The sequence below is a fragment of the Eubalaena glacialis genome, chromosome 16 (assembly GCF_028564815.1).
Source record: "Eubalaena glacialis isolate mEubGla1 chromosome 16, mEubGla1.1.hap2.+ XY, whole genome shotgun sequence".
NCBI classification, from domain to species: Eukaryota; Metazoa; Chordata; class Mammalia; order Artiodactyla; family Balaenidae; genus Eubalaena; species Eubalaena glacialis.
Window position 1 is genome coordinate 84913114 of NC_083731.1, and position 21956 is coordinate 84935069.

A 21956-nucleotide genomic window follows, 5' to 3' on the forward strand; every position below is an offset into this window, starting at 1 on the left:
TTAAAAGTGAAGGGAATTTCAAAGTAGCACAATCAACAGATCTTAGTGGCCAAAGACTGTGGCAGATATGGAAGATGGAAGAATGAAGAAGAACTCACAACTGGGTGATATCAATAACCAAGACAGAGAGTGGGCATATAGCTGTGAATAAGTGTGTACAGATGTGTGTGAGTTAAAGAACAGGTTTGAAGGAAAAGATATAGTATTCATTTTATAAATTTATTTTATTTTATTTTTGGCTGCGCTGGTTCTTCGTTGCTGCACGCAGGCTTTTTCTAGTTGCGGTGATAGGGGGCTACTCTTTGTTGTGGTGCGCGGGCTTCTCACTGCGGTGGCTTCTCTTGTCGCGGAGCATGGGCTCTGGGCGCACGGGCTCAGTAGTTGTGGCACATGGGCTTAGTTGCTCCGCGGCATGTGGGATCTTCCCGGACCAGGGCTCGAACCCTTGTCCCCTGCATTGGCAGGTGGACTCTCAACCACTGCGCCACCAGGGAAGTCCTAGTATTCATTTTAGACACACTGAGTTTTTAAAGTCTTACGCCATATAGATGAAGATGTTCAGAAGTAGGTAGTGTGTGTATATATATATATATCTGGGAGTCAAATGTGACTCAGAAGTAGCTGAAGTAATGAAGACAAGTGAGATCACCTAGGGGCACTGGGTGCAGAGAGAGGAGAGTCAAGGACAGAGCCTGGGAGAGTTCCTGAGGGCACGGCAAGGGACACGAGGTCCCTGAAAGAGACTAATAAAGAACAGTCTCAGAGCTAGGAGAACAATAGTTTCAAGGAAAGAGGAATGGACGACAATGTCAAACGCAGTAGAAGTCAAGTAAGAACTGTGACGTTTGGTAGTTAGGTAAGCTTACCAAAAAGAGTCTCAATAGAGTGGTGAAAGCGAAAGGTAAAACGCTGGGAATTAAGGGACGAATGAAAGGTGAAAAAGTAGCAACAAGTAGGAAGCAGTTCTCAAATTGTATCACACAGTTTCCCAAATGTACTGACCACAGAATATTTCCTCATGTAGCACTCCTTGGTACTGGAAGACCAAGCTAGGAAGAAGACATCAATGTCAAGGGAGAGACTGTCTAAAACTGAAAAGGGATAAATAATGAAATAAATTGCTAGAGGGACTAAAGACAGGTTCTGAAGGATATAGTAAAGGAACACCTGTTTGTCTGCAACCAAAGGAAAACTAGTGAGAAAGGGTATAAGTGAAAATGTTGTACATAGTTAGAAAGCCAACATATGAATCAATTCATTCTCAATGACCTCTTTTTTCCCTCCTCTGAAGAACACAAGTCACTTACTCAAAAGTGACAGAGGGGATGAACAGGTCTGAGGTGAATGGTAAAGGTTTAGAATAGCAGCTGCAGAGAAGAGGAGAAAAGAAGAGGGTCTGGGATGGGCTGTGGGTGAGAAATCAGAACTTATATAGTAATATCATTTTAGCTGCCCCACAGTTCTATAACTTTTCAAAGTCCAGAGGAACCCTGAGTAGATGGACTGAAGTGTCACTCTTGTAAATTCCAATCCACTCCATCTAAAGCCCAAAGGATTTCATTTCCTGGGGCGTAGAGACTAGAAATCTCCTGAAATAACACCAAAATTCAGTAAGTAACTAAAGACTGAAGCATATCCACTGAGTTTCCAAAACCTCCCTGGGATCTTAAAAGCATCAGTAACAAGCAACTAGAATTCACAGCAGAATTTGTGGGCCAAGAGATTTTAATGTGAGCATTCTTACAAATTAAATACTTATAAGAAATGCCATTTAATCAGACCACAACGGGAAAAACACCATCAAAAGAGATGTTAACAAGTATGAATCTCCTAATACACCCAACAGTCCAACAGTTCTCATTCATTTACATCACTCTGGGGGTAAACTAAAACAACAGTAATACTAATAATTTATGATTCATAACTCCACTATTTCCAAAGGTCTAAGACAAAGTGAGACTTACATGTTACATAAAGTCTTACATATATATATATGTAAGACTTTATGTGACATGTCATTACTTTTAGGTACATCTTAACCTGCAATACTCTGAGAAGTTTATAAAACCATGCATTTCCCATCCTTTCATTCAAGTTGACATCTGATTGTTACATGAAGGATGGGAACACATTGTTATCCCTTCAAAAAAAGCATTTTTAAAGTAATTTTTTAAACTATTCAAATGAGTCAGCATTAAAATGAGAGCCCCTAAGAGACACTTAATGTCACTGCCTCTTTCCATATATACCACAATGCCATGCACATCTGAATATAAATAACTGACAGCACCCTAAATAAACAGAAACAAAAACCAAGTTTAGGAGGGATGAGGTCAAATTGGAGGAATGGACATTTATTTAATATCTACTATACAAATAATAGATTCAAACAGAAATTTGAATCCTTACAATAATTCTATAAGGTAGGTGATAAAATAGTTCAATCCTTAATGGCATTTGAACCATAATCATAGAACAAATGTAAAATCTCGAATTCACATGCAGATTGGTCAGGCAGAGGAATGGGCAATCATCTGGGCAGAGACTAAGGAAAGATGAAACTGAACTTGCACTTCAGTGAAATAAAGAACTGCTGATGCAGAGTTTCAGGTGACCTTCCATCTACCACCTGCTCGGTGTTTAGACTGAGACCATGAGAAAAATACAAAACAGAGGAGCTTTGTCACATAATAACACTGTCAAGAAGTAAGACTAGTACCAGGCTCAGAAGACTGAAAACTATCAAGAATATTTCTACAATGTTAAATTTTGAATTAAAAAAGAAAAAGAGAAGATCCTCTAACATTTCAAAAGAAATCACCACCCTATGTTCTAAATCAATTGTGATAATTAAACTAAACAATAGTAATATATGATGGCTGTAAATCCCAGACAACCTATGATCAATTTTTCAAAATATATAAAATTCTTAAAATAAACTACCACAAATTTCACATATTGCCTAAGAAAAGAAAATTAAACAATGACATTTAGAGACAAGCAAAATACCTTTAGGGTACAAAAATAAACAACACATGCCTAGTCACACATATTTACAATTCAGTTGGAAAAGACAAACAGGTAAACAACCAATATAAGACAGAATGAAATAACATTAAGTATTGTGAAAAGAGTAAAAAAAAAAAAAAAACTTCTTTTTTTTCTCTGAGGTGTTTGAGCAGGTATTTACAGAAAAGGTAGCATTTGAGCTACTCTCAAAGGAAAGGGGGGACTTCCCTGGTGGCGCAGTGGTTAAGAATCCGCCTGCCAATGCAGGCGACACGGGTTCGAGCCCTGGTCCGGGAAGATCCCACATGCCGCGGAGCAACTAAGCCTGTGCGCCTGAGCCTGCTGCGCTCTAGAGCTTGCGAACCACAACTACTGAGCCCATGCACCACAACTACTGAGCTTGCGCTCTAGAGCCTGCGAGCCACAACTACTGAAGCCCGCGTGCTTAGAGGCTGTGCTCCGCAACGAGAAGCCACAGCAATGAGAAGCCCGTGCACCGCAGAGAACAGTAGCCCCCTCTCGCCACAACTAGAGAAACCCCACATGCTGCAACGAAGACCCAACGCAGACAAAAAAAATAAATTAAATAAAAATAAATTTAAAAAAAAAAAAGGAAAAGGGAAGAAAGTTTCTTTAGGCTCAATTAACAATGGTACAGAGATAAAAAGGTACAGAGAACTGACAATGTATTTCATATTATATGAGGTATGAAAGATTCCATATGATTAGAATTTAGTACGTGTGGACAGTTAAAGAGAGATAGCCCTAGAAAGGCTGAACAGATCCTGAAGGGATTTGACAAAAATTATTCAGAAGATACACTGAGGATATATATGTCAGTTATGTTTTCAAAAAAAAAGAAAGAAAAAGGAAAGGAAAGGAAAGGATAAAAAGATATCGTGGAATTTTAAAGAATGGGGATTAGAGGCAGACAATATAGCAGGAAAATCTCAGGATTTAAAATTTAATAGATCTGGGCTAGAATCCCAGCTCTATCACTTACGAACAATAAGCCTTGTCTAAATTGCAATTTCCATATTTTTCAAATGGGGATAATATGTCACTATTGTGGTAAAGCCTTAATATGATGGCAAATGTAAATTGTCCAATGTATCATCTTTCAATTAATGGGTAGTCAAACCTCAGTAGTTTCCTTTTCATGATAAATGGTAGAATATGGAAGAAGACAGGGAAGAAATGAAGCTATGTACTCTCAGTGACTGGGAAGATGATAAAGCCATTAACTAAAGAAGGAATATAAAGAGAATATAAAAGAAGCAGTAGATTTGGAGAAGAGAAAAATACACTGAGTTCTAGACTTGCCAAATCTGTAGTGATAGAGGGATATACATCTACATGCAAAGATACCAGAAGGCATGAAAGATTTGGGTCTTGAACTGAGAAGACAGTTCTAAGAGAAATAAAAATTTAAGAATCTTAGGCATACACGGGAAAGCAGAGAACAAGTGAGCCAAGGACAGGAGCTCACAAAGAGCAGGGATGAAACAGAGTCAAGAATGCGTGGAGGGGACTTCCCTGGTGGCACCGTGGTTAAGAATCCGCCTGCCAATGCAGGGGACATGGGTTTGAGCCCTGGTCCGGGAAGATCCCACATGCCGCGGAGCAACTAAGCCCGTGCACCACAACTACTGAGCCTGCTGCACTCTAGAGCTTGCGAGCCACAACTACTGAGCCCGTGTGCCACAACTACTGAAGCCCGCGTGCCTAGAGCCCGTGCTCTGCAACAAGAGAAGCCACCGCAATGAGAAGCCCGCGCACCTCAACAAAGGGTAGCCCCCGCTCGCCGCAACTAGAGAAAGCCCACGCGGAGCAATGAAGACACAACACAGCCAATAATTAATAAGTAAATAAATAAGCAAGCAAACAAACAAACAAGAATGCATGAGGAAAGAGCTTCAAATAAAAAAGCAGTATTAAGTACTGGATAAAACTGTTGGATTTGTTGATTCAGGAGACCTCTGACAAGCTTTGGGATTTGTTTCCAGCAAAATTTTTGATAACACCAAACTCCAAGCACTGAAGGAATAAATGGGTTGCAAAGAAATCAGAGAAAAGACTAGAATCTACTTCAAGGGTCCCCAAGTGGGAACTCCACAAAAGTAATAACGGAGACCAGATAGGTATGATCAATATTTCAAACAGCCATATGAAAAATAAATTTAGCTACCTCCACAATATAAAAAAAATATTAAATTTCTTTGATTCTCTAATTAGCATATTATATATTTTAGAATGAAAGCATGAATCACTGTTTTACAAATGTCCTGTGTTCAGTAGACAGACTCTTTCATGTCACGAGATTCTTGGTAGAAAATAAATAAAAAGATTATTAAGTACTAAAAGGTTGGGAATCATAGGGCTCTTGAAAGAAATCCAGCACTGAAGAGAATAAATGCAATTATGAATGATCCAGGTAGAAACTTTCAGAGAAAGTTTCTGTTGTTGTTTTAAGGTTTTTGTTAGTTAGTTGTTTGCTTGGGGTTTTTTTTTTTTTTTTTTTAGTGTTTTTTGTTTTAATTTATTTATTTATTTTTGGCTGTATTGGGTCTTCGTCTCTGTGCGAGGGCTTTCTCCAGTTGCGGCGAGCGGGCGCCACTCTTCATCGCGGTGCGTGGGCCTCTCACTGCCTCGGCCTCTCCCGTTGCAGAGCACAGGCTCCAGACGCGCAGGCTCAGTAGTTGTGGCTCACGTGCTTAGTTGCTCCGTGGCATGTGGGATCTTCCCAGACCAGGGCTCGAACCCGTGTCCCCTGCATTGGCAGGCAGATACTTAACCACTGCGCCACCAGGGAAGCCCCTGCTTGGGGTTTTTTGTTTTGTTTTCAGAAGTGGAAAAACTTGTTTTTCCAAAATTTGTTTTCCAAAAAGATGTTAGGTCAAGATTAAGAAATCAGTGAAAACAAATATTTAAAGTTCCAGAAAGAAAGGCAATTAAATGTCACTGAGAAAAAAAAGATGAATCATGAGGAAAAAAGACTGACCTTACAAATACTGTGGAGTTATGCATAAGCTACAGTCCATGTCTGGAAAACGACGTACCCATTCTCATCCTCAAAAAAAAGTTGTCCTACAGAAGTTCAGTTAACCATTTAGACAATTACATCAATCATAGCTCTAGTACAACTAGAGCTATGTTACACAGAAGTGAAGAGATTCTGAAGCCTGACAAACATGGGTTCAAATTTCTGCTCCTCCACCGACCACCGTTTAACCCTAAGGTTACTTAGCTTCTCTGAAGATGTTTCTTCATTTAACAATAACAACTGTCCCATAAGAGACCAAAAGAGACAATACATGTAAAGAGCTTAGCACAGTGCGTGGCACAAGGTAACCATTTAAGAAACATAGCTATAATCACTAAAATAAAATACAGATAAATATTTTTCTAACCTTAGGATTGAGAAGACCTAAGCTTTAAAGGAAAGGAAACAAATGAAACAGGAAAGATTAATATATCTGGCTACACAATCCTTTAAATTTTTTATATGTGAAAAATCTTTAAAATATTTGAAGGTAAACATAATACAAAATTAAAAAGCATAGGTACAGAATTGACTTATATAAGTTACTTTTCTCATACAACAAAAAGATAAAAACCCCAACAGAAAAGAAAACTGCACTGACATACTCTTTGCTCTAAATAAACAATACCAGGTACCCAACTTAGGAATCCACAAAGACAGTAATGGACACCGGATGGGTATTTTTCAATGCTTCAACACTATGACTGATAGTGTAAGGCATTCTTGCCCCTCCAACATCACATCAAGCTAATAAGGCATTCCTTACATCCTTAAAAAAGAACTATTTGAACTATTTGAAACACAAAATAATATTAGTATTTGAAATATTAGATTCAGATAGCATCAATTCAATCTTTAGCACACCGAATGCAAATCTATTACTAGCTTCTTAATTAAAAATAAAGCATAATCCTAGCATATATTCTTTAAACGAACCTAATGATTTTTCAAGCTATGCTAAAAAGAGGTACCTTGAAACTGCCCCTGAGATACGGGGGACAGCGGGGGGCGGTCAAGTGGCCGTACCTCTGCATCATCCGTGTTTCCCCTGCAACCTACATGCACTTCCACTTCCACCTGTATCTGTCCTTACGTAACTGGAGCCCAATTTATTTTCAGACTTTCTTTTTAAAACTGAAAAATAATTCTAACAATCCACATCAAACCTCTCTCCTGATCTCAAAAAGAAAAATTCAGTAAACATCCTTCATAAAGGATATGTCCATTATGAATTCTTATTCATAATGGACATATCCCAAACTTTCCACGGAAATTTTAAGTATATGATTATGTGGACCCCCCCCTCCATTTCCCTATTTTTCCTTATATTTAGAAAAATACTATGAAAATTTCAGTTGAGACAAATAACATGTTTTGCAGTATTTTTGGAATAACTTCATTTCTGTGCCCAAGGTAACACAGATACTGCTATGGCATTAACACTAAACAGACCAAAATACTGTGGAACCCCTTCATAATACAAAGTTGGTGACAGAAATAAAACCAAGTTGTTGACTCTGTTATATCTTTTCTGTGTGTGATATGTGTATGTGGGGTTATAGGCTTTTGGCTGGCAACGTATTAAAAAAATACCAATGTACTCAGAAAGTTTGGGATGAAAGATATTCATTCTACTTCCAGCTAAACTGAAATTGTGGTCAACAGAGCTATTTTATACAATTACCAATTTCTTTAAATGAGACTATAATAATTATAATCCAAATTAAAATGGAATATAATTCAAATTATTTTGTAAGTACTTCAGATTCAGAGTCATACAAAAGCTAGCCTTTGAGTTATAAAAATTCATTTTCATTAGCACAGATAATGCAAAGACTGAAATGTATAATAACTCTAAGACAACATATTGAAGTTGGTTTTACAGCCAACACTTGACAAGTTTACATACAATTTTTATCTCCTAGTAAAAATGTACAAAAAGACAACATGTGGAGCTTTCTGTTGTTCAGACTCCAAATAAATGAGATTTTCTGTAATAAATTTTATATGACTTTTTAATGTAGTACAACTTTGTGTATTAAAAATAATTAAACTTAACTATAAACAAAATCCAAAAGGGAAAAACTAAATTTAACAGAAGAATAGGAAAATATACTACAAGCAGAGAAAGTTCAAAAAAAGCCACAAAACAAAATCTTTTAGTTAGTGAATGGGCCACTAACCTTACTTTGATTTAAAAAGAAAAAACAAGAAAACAAAAAACCTAAGTGTATCAGCTAAGTCATCCAATCTCATACACACCACCCCACACAGACACAGAAAGCAACCAAAATATTCACTTTTCAAAAATGTCTAATAAAATTATTTTTACCTGTAAATTGTTTTCTGTGATTCTGTTCCACCAAACCATATTGATGGGTACTCCTGATTTACACCTGTCAGCAAGGCAGCCAATAGGGTTCTTTGCTTTTCGTGCCTTTGATCCCATCGGAACTAGCCTCTCTTCCAGCATCCCCAGGCGATACTTCCTTGGCTAGGAAAAAGAAGGAAAGAAACCAGGCCACTCCTAACATCCCCCATACTAATCTAAGCTAACATAACTAACATACAGAAGATATCAAGAATGGTGGAATAGGAAACAAGTAAAATTTCTAAGACACTCCCTCTAATGTCCTTAGCACCACCCCCCATTCCCCATCCCCACCCCCAGTACACACACACCTCCAAAATAACCCATAGTCCTAACGACAGTATTACATAAAACAACAACTGTTTTAGTGAAATACATTATAATCTGAGTTTAGTGAACAGAAATTAACTTATCAGCAAAGTAAATGCTTTGCAAATTTTTTTCCACTGGCACTTACCTATTCTCACTGCAATATGAAGAAATGGCTTCAAGGGCACAAAATACAGGTAAAAAAATTTCTTCACACTATATCTTTTTCTGCTCCCCATCTCACTACCTTATTTCCTACTGAGAACCACCCCACTTAGAAGAAGCAGCTAATTTCAAGGAATGGATTTTTTTTTAATTTTTAAAATTCTATGCCCATTAGGGCAGAGTACAAATTGATCTTAAGCAGGCATTGTACTCAGTGAAACTTGTACTCAATGAAAAACAACAATCTCAGACAAAAAAAATACACAAATTTCATTGGTCTTATAAATCTCAGTAATTTGAACAGATTGATACTAAGTAGCCTAGTAAAAGCACAGATTCATTGGCTAATATTATAATAAAGTTAGTAAACAATCTTAAAAGTGGTTGGCAGGGATTTTTTATACATGAAGGTTAATGAACAGTTTCCACCATTTTACTTCTCTTAATTATAGCAAATTTGTGCTAAATTGCGTCTTAAAGGGAATTTGTATATATTTTTTTCCCTTTAAGGAATACTGATACATTCTTGGGAAGGTATCTAATTTAAGATCTAAAATAAGAAAATCTATGTTTACTCTTTGTTCTGTCTTAAGACTGCTGAAGCAAATAGTTGAAATTAACATTCTTCAAAAATTAAACTTGCGTAAGAAAGGAAACTAGACCACCCATCTATCCAATAATTACAGCAGTGGGTAAAGTTTCATGAAGCTAAAGTACTTCCACTTCTATGCAATCTTGAACCAATTCAATTACTCTCTGTGTCTACATCACAAGCAACTTTTGTGAATGAGAACAGAAATATACTCTTTAGAACCAAATTATAGATGAAAGAATTTTAAAGCAAGTTATTTTTAATAACATAGCTCACAACTATAAGGCTTTGACATACAGCAAAAATAATATAGCCTTAATTAAGCCTTCACTAATTTAAAATTTATATTTTAGAAAACGTCTGGGCTAAAGATGATCCTATCAAAAAAGTTCAACACATCAAAGAATATTTATTTAAACAAAATCACAACATTTCAAATAGGTTCTATATAAGGACACCTAAATTCTAGTCATACATTTGAAAGCAAGAAAATTATTGCTTTAAATGTTCTTCTGTTATTTAGAGCCTTCACAAATCCAGACTTGTTTTTGAGCCAGTTATTACCTAAGTGAAATTTATTCTCATAGTAGTACATTAAGCAACATAGAAAAAAAGGTTTTAAATAAATCCAATGTATAATTCTCTCTCCCCAGCAGCTCTCATTATATGTTTCTTGTTTTTCCAAAAAGGAATTCATTATTCCTCTCCCTCCTCCCCATCACCCCCAAACCCTATCATCAGCCCAAGACCTTTCCTCTTAGGTAGAAGAGACCCCCAAACTTGTGCCGCTACAGATTTAAGTTTCTTCAATAAATAGCCAGAGAGTAAAGTCCAATCCAAAAGTAAAACTTTCTATGTGATACTGAATGAAAAGACCTAAGGTATCAATACCATTTAAATACCATTATAAGCAAGAGAAGACAAATGACATCTGAAAAGAGATGGCAGCAATACAGAGCATGATGGTGAGCCAAAAAGATTACAGACAGAAGTCTCATTGCACAGAACGTAAATTATGGTAAAATCCCATCTAAAAGCTAATTTCCAAATTATTTGAACTATTATTTATTCCTTGAAGGAAAAATGTATTTTCAACTAAACACGAGAGCCAACTTTGTATCAAGAACTGTTCTAAGTACTTGGAATGCAATGATGAATAAAACACACACCTTTCCCTCCGAAAGAGGACATAACCTAGTAGTTAACAAAGTCATGCGAACAGAACACACTCATTGTGATATGAAAAATGCATATATAATCAAGGTACCAATTGAACAGAGGCAAAGAAGGCTTCACAGAGAGGATGAATGCCTGAGCAGTGTTAAAGGAGGAGTGTCTCTAGATAGGAAACAAAACAAAACAAAACCAGAGTGAGCGAGAGAGAAAGATGTATTTGTAGGTTAGGAAAAATGCACATGTAGAGGCATACAGGCACTCTGTTGTCAATTAAGGGAAAACTACAAGTTTTCAGTCTATCATTAGTAGAGGGCCAACCATGAGAGCAAAAGATGAGGCTTGAAAGCAATAAAAAACCATGAATTGTTTTGTATCCTATGCCAAGGAGTTTGGACTTCACTCCATGGGCAATGGGGAACTCTTGAAAGCTTGTGAATGAGAATTAAACTGGAAATAGGTAGATAAATCAATGGTCTCTGACGATAATCCAGGTTGGGGTTTCCCAAACGCAGCACGACAGACTTTGGATAATTCTTTGCTGTGGAGGGCTGTCCTGGGCCACTGCAGGACGATTAGCAGCATCTGCCCTGGTCGTGACACCAAAAATATCTTTGATGTTCTGCAGGAGTAGGGGGACAAAACTGTCCCCATCCGAGAATCACAGGCGTAGGTGAAGGATGGGAACTCAAGGAAATTGCAATGGAAGTAGAAGGCGAAGGCGTGGCTGGGGAAAGAGCTGCTAGCTTAAAAACAACTATCGGTGATTAAATGACAGTAGGGGCTACGGGAAATAGAGACGTCAAATGGAAGGTGAGGAAATAAAGGGCAAACAAAATTTTATGGGAAATGTTTATTTTCCCCAAAGCCTTCTGAGTCCTACAAGATCCAAACCCCTCCTCCAGAGCAAACAAAAGCACAAGCCCTCTTCCCTTCCCCTTAGCTTCCAGCAATCCCTTCCTAAACCAGTCTTGAGAATGTGCTGGTCAAAAAAAAGGTATGTTTCCTGGTTGATCCTCCACTCTTGACAGCCTCCTTGCCAGTCCAGCCTGCTGGTTATTATGAAACGGAAGCATTTTGAAAAGTCACGTCCTGTTGGTAAGTAACCGGCTTGTCTGCTCCACCTCCTAGTAAGTCAACATTGCACATCAAAATTCCCATTCTCTTTTTGTTCCTGTGGTAAAATATCCAGCATAACATGTAACTATTTTTTCTCTCTCTCTCTAATATATACAATTTTTACTTTAAGTCTCAAGATTCACTACAAAACTGATTTTTATCGTTCTTCACAAAATCTAAATAAACAGCACAGTAAGACAGTAGTTGAAAATAGTTTTACCCTTTTTATTGGGCATTTAAAAAATAACAACTTAGGGCTTGAAAAAGTTGGAGAATGTATTCTAGACTAGCACATCTCAACTGTCATGAACATATACTCTTCTAGGGATCTTGTTAAAATAAAGATGCTAATTCAGCAGGCCTAGAGTGAAGCATGAGATTCAGCATTTCTAAAAAGCTCCCAAGACTACTAGTGTGCTGCTGGTCTGGTGATCACCCTTCCAGTAACAAAGTTCTAGAGAATGTCAGGGAAGAGACTTGGAGAAGAAACAACTAGTGGTAAAACAGAAATTGGGGCCACCCCCCAAAATAAAAAAAGGATAGGCGTTCAAATAGTTAACATCCCACTCCTTTAGCTTGCCCTAAATACTCAGAGACTTCAAGACCATTACTCATAGCCCCCAAAGCCCTGGCTCTTCAAAAATCCTTGCCCTAGTCCAGAGAAGACCAATCCAATGGTTTAGGACTAAGGGAAATCCACTCTCATTCCTAACAAATAAGATAAGTCTCCAGACTGTGTCAAAAGAAAGAACAATAAAAGCTAATTTTTAGGACTGTTTTATTTCAAAACCTTAAATGCAAACACGTTTTTTTTCATTCATTCATTCACTTAACATTTCAGCATAAGGTTTTTTGCCCTCCCTAGATGACCTAGAGGGGTGGGACAGGGAGGACGGGAGGGAGGCTCAAGAGAGAGGGGATACGGGGACATACGTCTGCATATGGCTGATTCACTTTGGTGTACAACAGAAACACAGTATTGTGAATCAATTACACTCCAATAAAGATTTTTTAAAAAGAGAGAGAAATACAGCGGTAAGATCTATTCTCTTCCCCTAAAAAGTTCAGTCTAGCAAAAGAAAAATACATAAATACCACTGCTCATATAGAAAATGTTGTTACAGACCAATGTTCAGAGCACAATTCTTTTGGTAAAATTGCAAAACAGCATCATCTCTACAATACTTCACATTACAGGCCTTGTTATTATATATCATAGCCTAATCATTAGGTATAAACTAGAGAAATCAATTGTTATCCTAGCACAAAAAGTTTCCAATGCCCTGAATTTTAAGAATGCCCTCTGAACATCAAAAACAGAGTAACTGTGTTTTCACTATTTATACTCTGAAACAATGAATGATGATTTAAAGCTACTATGAATGGCACTTTTAAACAATTTGTATTTTATTAATCGAACATCTTCACATACTTGGAAAACAGTTGTGCACATATATGAAATATTGATATTATCTCCCTTTAGACAATGTTTAATGAAATGTATTAACTCATTGCCTTTTGCAGTTACAGCTCAGCAACCTACCTACCTCTTGCCACTTCTAAGGGTCTGAGGTCCACTAACCGAAACCTCTGGCCTAGAATTTACTGTATATTTATTTGAAAATCAACTTTCATTTCTCTTTTATGACCTCTTCTGACGTACAATGGTCTTCCCTCAATTAATTAAACGCCCTAACGGTTTAGCATATTTGTTATTATGAGAACTAAATACAAGATTACATTTCCATTAACCGTCAGTGGTTAATGTAAAACTCACTAGGAAAAAATAGACTCCAAACTGATTAAAACCATTTGAATATTTTAAATCAAATAAATTAGCTAATTTCCATATAGACACAGGGAACTACCTCTACGTAATTTATTAGTTAATTAGGTGTGTTAATACACCTGGATTTTAAAGGCTCTCACACCTAATCAATGTAGAATAGTAAATCTAAACCTATAAGTGATTGTATATTGGGCTCCAATCAATTTTCTCGAGTAAAAGATTTAAAAATCAAAAACAAAAACAAGCCAGCCTCAAAGATTATGTTGTATTTTGTCCTGCCATTCATTATCAGTAATTGTAGGTTTTCATGGAAATATATTAGGTCCCTTAGGTTTTCACTGTTTAAATAAAGCCAATTATAGGATGGGATGGTGAGCAGGTCTATAGAAAGTGGGTCTACAGAAAAACAGACTGTCATTGTTAAAGACTCATGGGCGGGTAAACATCTATAAATGAAAAAGATCTTTTAATCTGTGGAGTCAATACAGAAATCACATATAGGTTGAGAGGATGAAAACAGAGGATGCTGCTAGGTAAAAAGTAATCTAAATTATGTCAAATAGAGCAGAACAGGATTTACACACACAGAAATGTTTTTTAAGCTCTACTGAGTCCGATCCTGGGAGAAGAGGCCCACTATATTATCTACATAAATTTAAGAAAGCCTACAAAGTAGTCATTACTTCTGTTCTCAAAACCTCAATGTTACAATGGAGTTTTATGCCACCAAAAATGAGATCAGTTGTTAAGCAAGGTCACATTCAATTTCTAAAGACTTGGAACACCAAACTACAACTTCTTTTATTCTTTTGCTTTAGAATAGAACCAGAATACAAGATGTAGAAAAACAAAATACCATGCCAAAGTTATTGAAATCTTTTAAGTGCAAGTGAGTAATGATGTTTTAAGTCATGAGAGTTATTTCTACAATAAACTATCACCTGTAATGACCATAAAAAATTTTATATGAATTTCAGTCCCTTATCAAAAGCAACCATCATGCTAAAATGCCTATTTGCTTATTAGCAAAAGGTTCCCTTTTGATTTATTTATATGTGTACCCTTGCTTAAACTGAATCTTGAAATGAAGCAGAATATCTTCGGCAATGCTCTTTACTATGATTGAACTTAAAGTAGGTGGTGGTTAATCAAAGATAAATAATCTTACACACATTCAGAAACAGATAAACATGCGTTTTTAAATTGCAGGATTGTAAGCAGCAGAAGACTGCAACAACGACTGCCATCTGACAAGCACAGTGCACTGCGCCAGGCACTGTAGAGCAATTCATATACTTAATACGCAAAATTCTGTGAGATGGGCACCATCACAAACCAACTTTACAGATGAGAAGGGTGGGCTTAGATGCGGTTAAAATAACTTGCCTATAATCTCAAAACTAACATAAGGTCAGGCTCCAGAGCTTGTACTCTTAACTAAATTTATTCCACATTCTATAGTTTTCCTAACGTGTTACAATCTTAACATTATTCTAGCTAACTCTAAAATGACCAAATACAAATTCCTAAATTAATCAATCTCTCTTTGACTCTAATTGGCATGGATGGGATCAATGAGAAACAGTAGCTACAGAGACTTCATTAAGCCACTCCCTCCTCCCCACTTTCAAAATGCAAGAACAAATCTTGGGAATTAAACAGAGTTAGGAAAAATTACATAGTTTTGGTTAAATTTAGCTTAAAACTTAGGCTAGCATGTTTGTGGATGAGAATCCTAAATTGATCTTTACTAATTTATTCCTGACCCCTACTTCCTAGGAAAACAGGGATGAACCACCAGTAATACCAAACTCTTAAAATCAGCTACTACACTTCGTAAATACAGTGCCCAGAGCAGAGTGTAAAGAAGCCAACCAGAATATCTCAGAATGATCTACCAGTTCCCAGGTCCAAGTGGCAGATGCAGCAATGGTTTCACTAAACTACCATTATTAGGTAAGAACCAACTCAAAATCCCCAAAGCTAAAGCTAAATAATGACTACAGTCAACAGTATTACATACTGTATACAAAAGCCATGCTGTTTCAGTTCACGTGTTTAAATACGGTAGCTTGTCAAACACCAAACAACCACACGCACCTTAAAAAAAGCCTCCGAAACAAAAAACTCTCGCGAGATCTTTTTAAATCAATCAACAGGACAAAATTCCCTTGTAATCGTAAATTTTGAAGACTCTTGACTCAACAAGAGCAAGTTGTCACTGCACACAAAGTACGAATTAAAGTAGAGAAAATACGCGGCTGAACTCCTCATTTGTTACAACAAAATTTAATCTGTTCTTTCCAAAGCACACCTTTATCTCAACACAATTCTGGAAGTTCACCCTGGAGGACTCTTCATTTAGGAGGAAAATAAAATTAACTTTTTCAAAGTTGAGCCCTTTTCTATAGGAGCTATCATATTGTTAAACAAGTTTCAATCTAATCTAATCCATCATTTTAAGAAAAGAATAGACTGACAGGTTAAACAGTAAGAAGAAGGTCACATTTAAGTCTGACAAAACAGAGAAGAGAGAGAATGTAACTGTTTGCTAAAGGGAAGTTGATTACTATAGATCATTAGACTGTCATAAAAATAATGACAGTCCTTTCAATATAAAATCACCAACTCATCAGACAGGGAATTACCATGTTATTTTAACAAAAATGAGCTTAATATTCTATTCTTTTTTAATGTATTTAATAAAAGATAATCAGAGTAATAAGTATGACATTTCAAAATTGACAGCATAAATTACTTGTGAAATTCAAGACCAAAAACAAAGAAGAAGCTTAAATGTCTAATAAACAAAGAGTTTACAACAAATTTAAAAAGGATATCCCAACAGTAAAATAAAAGCATAGGACACCAAAGAAACACCAAAGGTCAATAAACATAAAAGAGAAGCTCAATAGCAGCAGTAATCAAATTTTAACAATGAGGGGTTTTTGACTATAAAATGACAAAGATATGAAAGATTTTTACATCTCAGTGTTTTCAAGGCTGTAGAAAAACCAGCACCCATGAGTAGAAATATAAATTTGTGCAACATTTCTGAAAAGTTAGCTATCAATTATCAAAAGCTTAATTGTATATTCTTGCCCTAGAAATTTACACTGTTTACAAAAACTTACACTGAGATAATCACATAAATGGAAAAACAGGCAGGCATAAGGTCAATGTTTTATCTCCTCCTCTGCATGTTACCAGTGGTCTCTCTCTCTGCTACCTCTTCATTTTTCACCTTATAGAAGATCTTACCCTTCTATACTGTCCTAGAAAAATTTTTTTCTCTGAAACATAACTAAATATTACCTATCTTATTCTAAGTAAATTACTTGATCTAACTTCCATTCCCCAATCTGTAAAATGGAAAAAAATAATATCTCTCAAAGAATTGTTGGGGTGACTAAATGATAAAATGAAATTATAAAACATTTAATTTTATAAAAGTATTACCATATTACCTGAAACGGATACAGAAGATCATTGTCAACATAAATAAAATCAAGGCTGCCACTGCATAGTGAGAAAATCCCAGATGTATTTTCACCAAATTTGAAGGATATGTTTGAGAAGCTAACAGTTATGTGGGGAGGAGGGGCCTGAACACCTCAAAGAAAAGATGGACATTCTCAAAGCAACTATAGGAGAACGCCTTTTCCAATGGACAACTCTAATACAGCCTGATCCAGAGTGAGTAACAACAGACATTTATTTATTTAATAATAGTTAACAATTCCCAAACAAGACTAGAAGGGTTTGGCTAGCACCATGTATTACCAATAATAGCTACCGTTTATTGGGCATTTCTCATTTAGTCCTCATAACACCTCTACATGCCAGGTACTAAGGTATTATTATTCTCATTTTGCAAATGAAGAAACACAAAGGTTTAACTAAGCTTAAAGACACAAAGACAATCAGTGAAGAAACAGGGATTCAATTCAGACTGCCTGGCATCCAACTCCAAACCCTAAAACCTTGACCAATATTCAATGCTACTGGGTTATTACTATTCCCAACTCTTTGCTCTTGGAGAGAGATAAAAACTCACCATGAGCTCTAAGAAAGCTATAAACAGGAACCATGATGCTCCCCTGCCTACAGGAACTTGGACTCCAACAATTCTACCACACGTATCTCTAAATCTAAAGCCTGTGCACGTTCCCACAGCATGGCAAGCAGAGGTGAATGGAGGTTCAGTCAACTCCAGCAAAAGAAGAATAGCTCTGAGTGTATTCATTTGGAATTCTAAATACAATTTTCCATAAAAACATTCTGCACAGTACTCATGGGTAAAAGATACGGATGTGGCTGACTTGGAAATCTAAATACTAAGTAAAACAGTATTTGAGAACATATATAAAATATTTAAAAATGGTTTTATAGGTGAAGTTTTAGATTGTGATTCCCATTACGATTTATTTTTCAATATCTTCCCCCTTTTCTCCTCACCTTTTATTTTTTCCCCGAGATCAATATCTAGTTCCATGTTCAATCAATATTTGGTTCCATGTTTTAAAATGAGCCTAGCCATCAGAAGGACTGCGGAAAGATTTACATCCCAGATTATCTATGCCATAATCCTATTAATTTCTCCAAGTTTACTTTAGCTTTCTCCACAAAAGAACTCTACCATAATACTCACCAGTTTGTTATTCCTATTTGGTTCCCTATGTAAAAGTAAATAATGTAAAAGTCATCTTTTGAAGACATTAGAACAGAAATGTACACAAAAATTTTTAAATGTCAAATTAATCAGAAATCATACTATATATATAGATCAGTAAGTTTTGTAACAGAGATGATACAAAAAGGAAAGGATGCGCTTAAGATTTGAGAACAGTGGGGAGGAGGTTCCAAGCTGAGATCAAGCAGAATCATCCAAAGCGAGGCCTCCACCAGCTACATTTCCCAAGTAAGCCATCAATAGATAAGCCAGCCTCTTAAGGGATCCCACTTCCCTCATCCTGACAAAGAGCTTTAAAATCAAGAACAGAAGAAATAAACATGACACTTCACAAGTCTTTTGTCCTCTAAACCCAAAGAATTTAACGTGTTATTAAAACCTAAAAAATTTACAGAAGTGAAAATCTGTCATCCCATTATCAGAAATAAAATGCAAATACCCAGCTGCATATTGATTGAAACATTATACTAAAGTACAATTAAAACAAGAAATGTAAATGACGAGCACCAGAGGGTTTCTGCCTTAATGTGGGGAGGGGAGAAAGCTAAATAGGAAAATGACTAGACAACTAAAAAAGAGGGCGAAGAAGGACCAAGAAATATATAAAAGGGAAAGCCAAGATTGCCAGACACAAATTTTGAAGGAACATTTGTCTCAATCATCTGTGGTCGCACAGCTTAGCAAGAATAGTTAGCAAGATGTCATCATGTTATTTATGAATATCTGTATCTCTACATCTAACTTTGTTAAAAGATACTTTGTTCCCAGGGGATTTCTGACCGAAAATTTTACTGCTGTCCAGACCACATTTGTGATTCACAGTGACTCCCAGGTCCTTTTCTGTCATACCAGTTCTCGGCTTTATCTACCTTGTTGTTAAGGTTTCCTTGTGCATTAACGTCTAATATATTCACTCCCATTTTCAACAGAACTCCATCTCCAGTGTTTTGGGGGGCTTACCTCTCCCACTGACTATATAGCCATAATTCAATTTCTTCCACCACCACCCCTGGCCAACAATAATTGTACACATTTTCAAATAATGGTTACTTTTCCTATCTATATTTATATATTTCTAATGTAGAAAATTTTAAAAATAAGTGCTTCTCAAATATCAACTGTGAAAGATCACATTTTTAAAAAATTTCCTATGCATCATAGTCCTATATGTTCATAAAACAAAAATGAATTACTAGAAAAATGATGACACATTTGGATGTCGTGGTATTATCAGATTGTTATAGAAGTTTCGAAACATTTACTTTTAACGTTTTAACTTGTCTCCCTACAGACAGGAAACAACTCCCCGTCTAGCTCCAGTCACTCGACACACTATGAGTGTCAGCGCCCTAAGGCATATCTATTCTCAGTATACAGCTCTTCAGGAAATCTTCCACATATTTAACAACAATAAACCAACCCAGACAAATGGCTACGAACCTTTTTCTATACTGTTTTTCACATCACACATTTTACTTCAACAAGTCCTTATAGATACAAGGCCCTCAGCCATAGTTTCTTAGCTTATCTGTGATAGAAGAGAATTTTTAAATTTACTGAAGATCCTAACTCTCTACTTGTAATCAAACAATTCCTTCTGCTTAATATGTTTGCTTCCCCATATTCCTCACTTTCAAAAACCACAACTCAAAACTTCTCCATAAACTCTTCTGGATCTAGAGAATTCTCTGCTACTTAGCAATCATCACACATTTAAATTCACGCTGATTAATACACTGCAGTGTAAATGTTCTCTAGTAGATTCATGCATTGTCTCTTGAATTAGATTTGAGGAAAGCAAGAAAAACATCAGTCCATTCTTTTTAAATTTTTCACATAGCCCAGAGTAAGACTGCCCACAGTTAAAATATCTGACTCATCAGATACAAATAATTCACATACCCCACAGGCAAAAAGCAGCATATGCAGCTCAGGGGTTGGCCCTACTGAGATTTTCAGAAAATAATTTATCTAACTAGCTATGAAATAATAGTAAGTATGGCCTAACTACCTGTTTTCCAATCTCATTCTGAAATAAAATGTCACTGAGTTATCATGATAGCCTGCTTAGATCACCTGGAATTATGATTGAATATTTACATAAATTTGAGGTACTTCCACTAAAATTACATCATTAAACAGACGTTATAAATTACTACAACAAAAGAATAATAGACGGGGGGTGGGGGGGATGAACTGGGAGATTGGGATTGACATGTATACACTGATGTGTATAAAAATTGATGACTAATAAGGACCTGCTGTATAAAAAAATAAATTAAATTTAAAAAAAAAGAATAGACAAAGTCTCCATATGCCTTCAATTCATAGCATGCAATACTCTCATACCAAGAATATTTCTAATACAAAGGAATTTTAAACCTTCTCAACTCAACCATTAACAAACAATTTAAAAATATATGCAACCTGTACCCACAAAGATTCCTAATTATGTAGCGCACTATTGGAAAAAAATCTCTATGTCCCTACATATTACTTTAAATATAAATGGCAAGAAAATATGGTCCTTCAAAGATATACTATATGAATCCTGAGTTTCTAAGTAGAGGCTGACACGTAGGTCCTTTCAGTTTAGCCAAACATTGAGTTTTAGAGATGAAAGACACCACAGCAATTATCCAGGCCATGCTCATCATTTCACAGATGTGAAGATTACAGCCTAGAAGGTTGTCCCAAGGTCACAAAGCTAGAGATCCAGGACCTCAAAAACTGCAGCATAGTGCTCACTTCACTAATCTGCTTCCACGTGGATACATTCTAATATCTCTCCAAATACAGATGTCACATCTGTACTAATATTTCCTTCTATTATTTTCCTTTACTAAAATAAATTTTAGAAGAATGGGTATTATAATTTCCTTTTTCAAATCTCCAGGGCTCTTTACTATTTTGTCAAAAATTAATGTCAACAGCTCTAAATCACATATTTCAACTTTAAGATGCAATCCACCAAACCCTCGTAAGTATTTATTTGCCATTCTAGTCTTACTTTCTACTCATACATCAGAAATGCTACTTATCACAGTTAACAGATTATTTTTAAAAATGTGAAAAAGCTACTGGGGGACCCTTAAGACTACTTAAGGGCTTTTTATTTTCCCCTACACTAAACAGCTCCAAATAACCTGACTTCTAGGTTGTACCTGCTTTCCAGCACTTCACTGCTTCCTTCCATATTGAAGGTTTTGCCTACTGTCACTTCTCACTCACTTCTCACTGCTTGTGTCCAACTCTATTCCACTTCTACCCTAGGGATTTAGAAAATACATATTCCCATTTCTGAGACTAGTATGTAAAGCAAAAGTAAATGTGTTCTTGGTGAGAGCCTGTAAGGAAGTCTATAAAACCAAACCCATACCTTTTAGTCTACCAATCTTAGTTGCTTAAAAGCATTTTGTAATTAATTACCTCCTTGTTCTCACCTATTTTCAAAAAGGAGATAATACTAGGTACATGAGGTATTGATATAATTCATACCTGACCCCACAGTTTTATTTTCTTGTCTAGAGAACATCTATCTAGTATTCTTGAAATTCATTTTATACTACCTTCTGATCAGAGACTTCCTTAAAGCACCTTAAGCTTACATCAGTTTTCTAAAATTAATATTTTCTTTTTGACCTTTCTCCTATTACTTAGGAAACTGAATTAGTTATAACTTTATAGTAATTT

At 36.1% G+C, this 21956-nt stretch overlaps 1 protein-coding gene across 7 annotated transcripts in view; it reads right to left on the reverse strand.

The window, feature by feature from the left end:
• PAN3 (poly(A) specific ribonuclease subunit PAN3) overlaps nt 1–21956 on the reverse strand; it is a 116309-nt gene that overhangs the window by 78924 nt on the left and 15429 nt on the right. For 5 of the 7 annotated variants that reach the window (XM_061170565.1, XM_061170568.1, XM_061170564.1 and 2 more), the window contains exon 5: nt 8385–8546. The exons of the other annotated variants lie outside the window; for them this stretch is intronic. In XM_061170565.1, the coding sequence (XP_061026548.1) occupies nt 8385–8546 (162 nt within the window). The remainder of the gene's footprint in view (nt 1–8384; nt 8547–21956) is intronic. 7 annotated transcript variants of the gene reach the window in all.